Consider the following 5,154-nt stretch of genomic DNA (forward strand, 5'->3'; position numbering starts at 1 on the left):
CTAAATGATTCGACTATCGTAAAAACAACATACGAATACAGATAAAGTTCTTACCATCAAGTTTCATAATGGAATAATTTACTCTAATTAACTTACAAAGCTAAAAATGATATTCTGAACCAAGGCTTCAAAACGTTATTATAACGTTATAATTTATAACGCTATAACAGAAAAAAAATTAAAAACATAAACGAAATCAATAAACGAAAAACGAAAAAAATTGAATAACATTAAACATAATATATCATTAATCATAATTCATGATTAAAATTAACAATAAACGTATTTGTAACGTAAAAAAATTGCAAATAACGTTATTTGAAATAACGTTTGTGATTTTTTTTTTACATTGACCCCAATATAATTTTTTTTTTTAAATCTTTTAGTTATGAACAATTCAAAGTTCGCTAACCTGTGTTGACAATAATTTATATTTTCCGAATTATTTTATCGCAGGTTTATTTATAAATATTGAATTCATTACTTTATAAGTAAATTTAATATTCAACTAATAATAAAATTATTATCCGTTTATGTTCGATTTAATTGGTGAAAAAAATGCGGGCGTGTTATTTGGAGTATAATTTGATATAATTTCAAGTTGCTATTGTTGTTTAGTTAGTTGTAGATTTATCGTCAAATTGTCATTAACTACCTTTCGTCTAATCGTCTATGGTGTATACCTACTTAATAGTTTAACTGATAATGGTTAACTGATCAGTTAGTTCCTTGCTAAACACTCTAGGAAGATTGAAAATAGGTAATGTAACCTGGCCAACAAATTCTACTAATATAATTAGTATATTATATTATATTATATTATATTATTTCATAATTCTTAAATAACAGTGTGGATAATTATGGCAAAAATAACAGTAGAATTTATTATAAAAAAAAAACAATTCCTTATTTATTTTTAAATTATAACGTTTAACAAAAACGAAAAATTAAAATAACGTTTAAAAACTGAATAACGTTAAACGGAAAAATCAAATAACGTTTCAACGTACAATAACGTTAAACATTAAAATTGTATAACGTTTCAACGTACAATAACGTTAAACACTAAAATTGTATAACGTTTAAATACCCAAAAACGGAAAAACGATATTTTTTTAGAATTTAAGCCCTGTTCTGAACATAAATTTGCTATGTTACACACTTGTAAGACGGAGACAATACATGCGGGTGTAGTGTCTTGTTAAACGAGACCAACTAAACTATTATGACATTACTTACCCATTACCCCTAGTTGTGGAGGTGCAGTTTACTTAACTTCTGAGGATTTACAATGACTTGGATAATCTTGAGTTGAAGATAATACAGATGTTTGCCGATTGGTGGATTTGATGCTTGGACTTTGTGATCTATGGCTAGTTCTAAAAATTCGAAAACTAGATACTGAAACATAAAACATAAAAATAAAAATAATATGTAATTATTTGTTTAAATAAATATTTTAATTTACCTGAAGGTACATCAACATTAGCTTTTCTCTTGTCGTAGGAATAATTTTTTATAACTGGTGCAGATTCTCGAGAATACTTTCTTCGTTTCCAATAGTTTCCTAATACCACTATTAATGTAGTACTTATAACTAATCCCATGGATATGGAAACACGGAAACCCTGTAATAGAAATAAGACTTACATATTTTTAATTTCTTCATTTAATTTTCTTAACATGTCAAAAAGGTAAGAGCTTTATTTAAAGTAGATTTTTCTTTAATAAGTAATAAAGTTAAACATAAATCATGTATTTTTTTTTGTCAATTTTAATGTTGATAATTTTTGTACACTAAACATATTATCAATTCTAACATTATTACAATTTATAGATGAGTTAATATTTAGTAGTATATAGGTACATATAGTATATACATTTTCAAGTGATAATTGAGTGTATTTTTTTTTTTTTAATTTGTTTTTATACTTCAAGAAAGTAATGGGCCCCACTTAACATGTTCAATTTAATTTTATGATGTTAAAAATAAATCTATATAGATACAAATTTAAAAACTTAATATTGAATGTATCAAAAGTTTGGTTGATAAGTTTATGCAAGCAACAAAACTATTTTACTTGGTCAATATTAATTTAAATCAATAGTATTTGTTTCATGGTTTGTTTGTAACGTTTCATCAAAAACGTTATTCAAATCTTTGTAGATAAAAAAAAAATGTATTCATTATTTAAAAACTATATAGGTATAACAAAAAAAAACCTCGCAAATTACACTATACCTAATAACCTATACATAAGCCATCCTATCAAGGTACAAGCATTATAAGGAATTAAAAAAAACAAAAAAAATCATACATTTACAATTCTAACCAACTTATCTATTTAATAATTATTATTTATGCATATCTAACTATTAAAAAATGATAGGTATAAAAAAAAACTATATTGTAAGCCATAATAGGATTGGAAATTTAATTTGGCAGATCAATTATTTTTTTGGCTACTTAACAAATATTCATAAATGTACCTATCTGTTCCATTTAATGTGTGTTCAACTGATATTGATATTAATTATTTCAATAAAAATATACAAACTATTAATAAAATAAAAGCATAATTTACAATTTATAAATCGAATCATTTTGATATAAAAATATATACCTATGCATAAATATGAATATGTAAATTAAAAAAGTGTCATTTAAAACAAATACTTTAGATAACTTAATTATTTATGAACTAATTATTATGTAAAACAATTTAATATTAATATTTGTATTATATATTATTATACTAATTTATTTAAGTACCTATTTAAGTCGGTATAACATTTAAATATTGGATACCTCTTAGGTAATACAATTTAAGGTGTCATAACTATATATATTTATATCAGGTATAAACAATTTAAAATACAAAACAAGTTACCAGGTCCAAAACCTACTGGCTTCAGTTTTATAGTATACCTAATTATACCTACACCTACTTTATTTTGGTAGAAATATAAAAATATCTTTTCATATTTATTGTTAGAAAAAAGAATAACTGATAATTTAAAATATTATGGTATAGCCGTATAGGTAGTCTATCCAGAATAAGAGCACACCAGATTTACGTAGCAAAACCGGTTTTGACCATGGCCGTCTGGTATCGTCTTATTCTAAATAGAGTATATTAATATCAAAATAAAATATAATCAATAGTTAATGTTGGGTAGAAAAAATAGCTGTTGCTTGAAGGAATGCAATTAATGTATTCAATATTGGTAGCTGTTATCAAAATAATCGCATCAATTAACAAGACTATAAAAATACTGGCTAATTGGTAGGTAAAGGTAATATGAATTATTATAGTTTTTTTAGTTATTTGTATAATACCTAGATTAATTAATAAATTACAATAGTAACAAATATAAAAAAAAAATACCTACAGTGATATAGTGATAAGAATTTACATGAAATAAAAATATTGCAAATAAATAGTTGTTATGAAATCAACAATAGCTACTAAGTATTAACTTACTATTAAATTGATTTGTGTATATACACAATCAAAATTACTATATAAAATTGTCGACAAGTATTATGGATCGGTTTTTCTATTTTTCACCAACTACGAATAATGTACCTAAGTAGATTTTCTTATTCAAAATACTGGTGAATTTGTTTCACTCAAAGGAATAAATTGTTTCACGGCACCTAATGTAATAGCACAGATAATAGCTCTATACGAGTCAAGCGCAGCTGTTCTAAAAATGTAAAATAATGTAACAAACGTGTATATAAAAGTTCGAGATACGACTGACTTACACGTTCCGAGATGTGCTTTCGCAAGATCCCCGTGAGTTTGGTCAGCGGGTACAGGACCAGGGCAGATTTTTTGCCCATAGTTCGGAGTCCGATGGATTACAACTGGCGCACGACGACGTTTTGCACATAATTTATGGAAACACGAAACATATTAAAGGAAATAATGTACAATATCGACCGTTGTGTAACGTACTCAGTGTACGTCAAAACCCTGAACAAAATAACGACAATATCGTTAGGTCGACGGGAAAATTTAACGACGACCGCCGAACACAGTGTGAGGACGTCGCGCCGGAGCGGTATGCGGTTCTCACTCGCACTCGCCGAGACGTAAGCGAACCGAGTGGGTTATCACGTCTTATCACTATCACGAGAATGCGGATCCGCGATAACGCCGCTAATCACAACTCCGGTAACCGCGGCGGTGGTGTCGGACGTACGATAACAGTCGCCGAGTCGTGATAACGTTTCGATGCGTCCGCCGCTCGCACACGCACACCGCGTTAGAACTTAACAATTGCAGAGGCGGACGACCGGATCAAAAATTTCAAATTCAACTCCATTCAGACTTCTAATTTCGAATAATTTTGATTACCATAGTTAGTAGTTACTCAGTGCATTCAATTGTTCACTTTGCATGTACCTGGCTAGTTGATTTATCAGTGGTGTGAGACGTGTGCAACAATCCGACCTCACCTGAAGTGCTATCGTTTGGCAAACTGAGAAAACGGTACCCGCCGGCCACCACTGTTGACATTATTAATAAGACGGGCAGCGCCAAACTACAGTCCAGTTAAACGAAAAATAATACATAATATAATAATTAACTAGTACATATGTGACTTTGGTAGTAGTGATTATACTGTGTGTATTAGGCAGAATGTTGGTTAGTAGACGTATTGGCTGTGCGCATTACCTAGTCGTGAACAGGGGCGGACTGGGGTAAAAAATCGGCCCGGGCGATCATAGGTAAAGGCCCAAAAATTACATAAATATACATTTTTTAATGGCAATAGCTATCATTAATATTAAGCAAACCAAGCTACAGTTTTATAGATTGCATAAAGTAAGTACCTATTGATAAAATAATCACGATCCACTGGCCCAATAAACCTGCGAGGGCCCGCAATCATAACAGCCCAGGGGGCGATCACCCACTTGCCCTTCGGTCCAGTCCGCCCCTGGTCGTGAATGTGCTAGGGCTACGGTCGGCAACCAGTAGATAGGATGCTATATTTTACATAGCAAAACCGGTTTTGACCGTGGCCGTCTGGTATCGTCTTATTCTAAATAGAGTATATTAATATCAAAATAAAATATAATCAATAGTTAATGTTGGGTAGAAAAAATAGCTGTTGCTTGAAGGAATGCAATTAATGTAT

General features: G+C 29.6%; 1 protein-coding gene across 1 annotated transcript in view; it reads right to left on the bottom strand.

The window, feature by feature from the left end:
• Nucleotides 1–4,117, bottom strand: part of LOC100568630 — a 5,937-nt gene extending 1,820 nt beyond the window's left edge. The window contains exons 1-3 of the mRNA XM_003242123.4: nt 3,773–4,117; nt 1,469–1,628; nt 1,240–1,401 (exon numbers count right to left, since the gene is read on the bottom strand). Coding sequence (XP_003242171.1) covers nt 1,268–1,401; nt 1,469–1,628; nt 3,773–3,850 — 372 coding nt within the window. The 5' untranslated portion in view covers nt 3,851–4,117 and the 3' untranslated portion in view covers nt 1,240–1,267. The remainder of the gene's footprint in view (nt 1–1,239; nt 1,402–1,468; nt 1,629–3,772) is intronic.
• Nucleotides 4,118–5,154: the final 1,037 nt, after the last annotated feature.

Source organism: Acyrthosiphon pisum, chromosome X (assembly GCF_005508785.2).
Source record: "Acyrthosiphon pisum isolate AL4f chromosome X, pea_aphid_22Mar2018_4r6ur, whole genome shotgun sequence".
Classification (NCBI taxonomy): Eukaryota; Metazoa; Arthropoda; class Insecta; order Hemiptera; family Aphididae; genus Acyrthosiphon; species Acyrthosiphon pisum.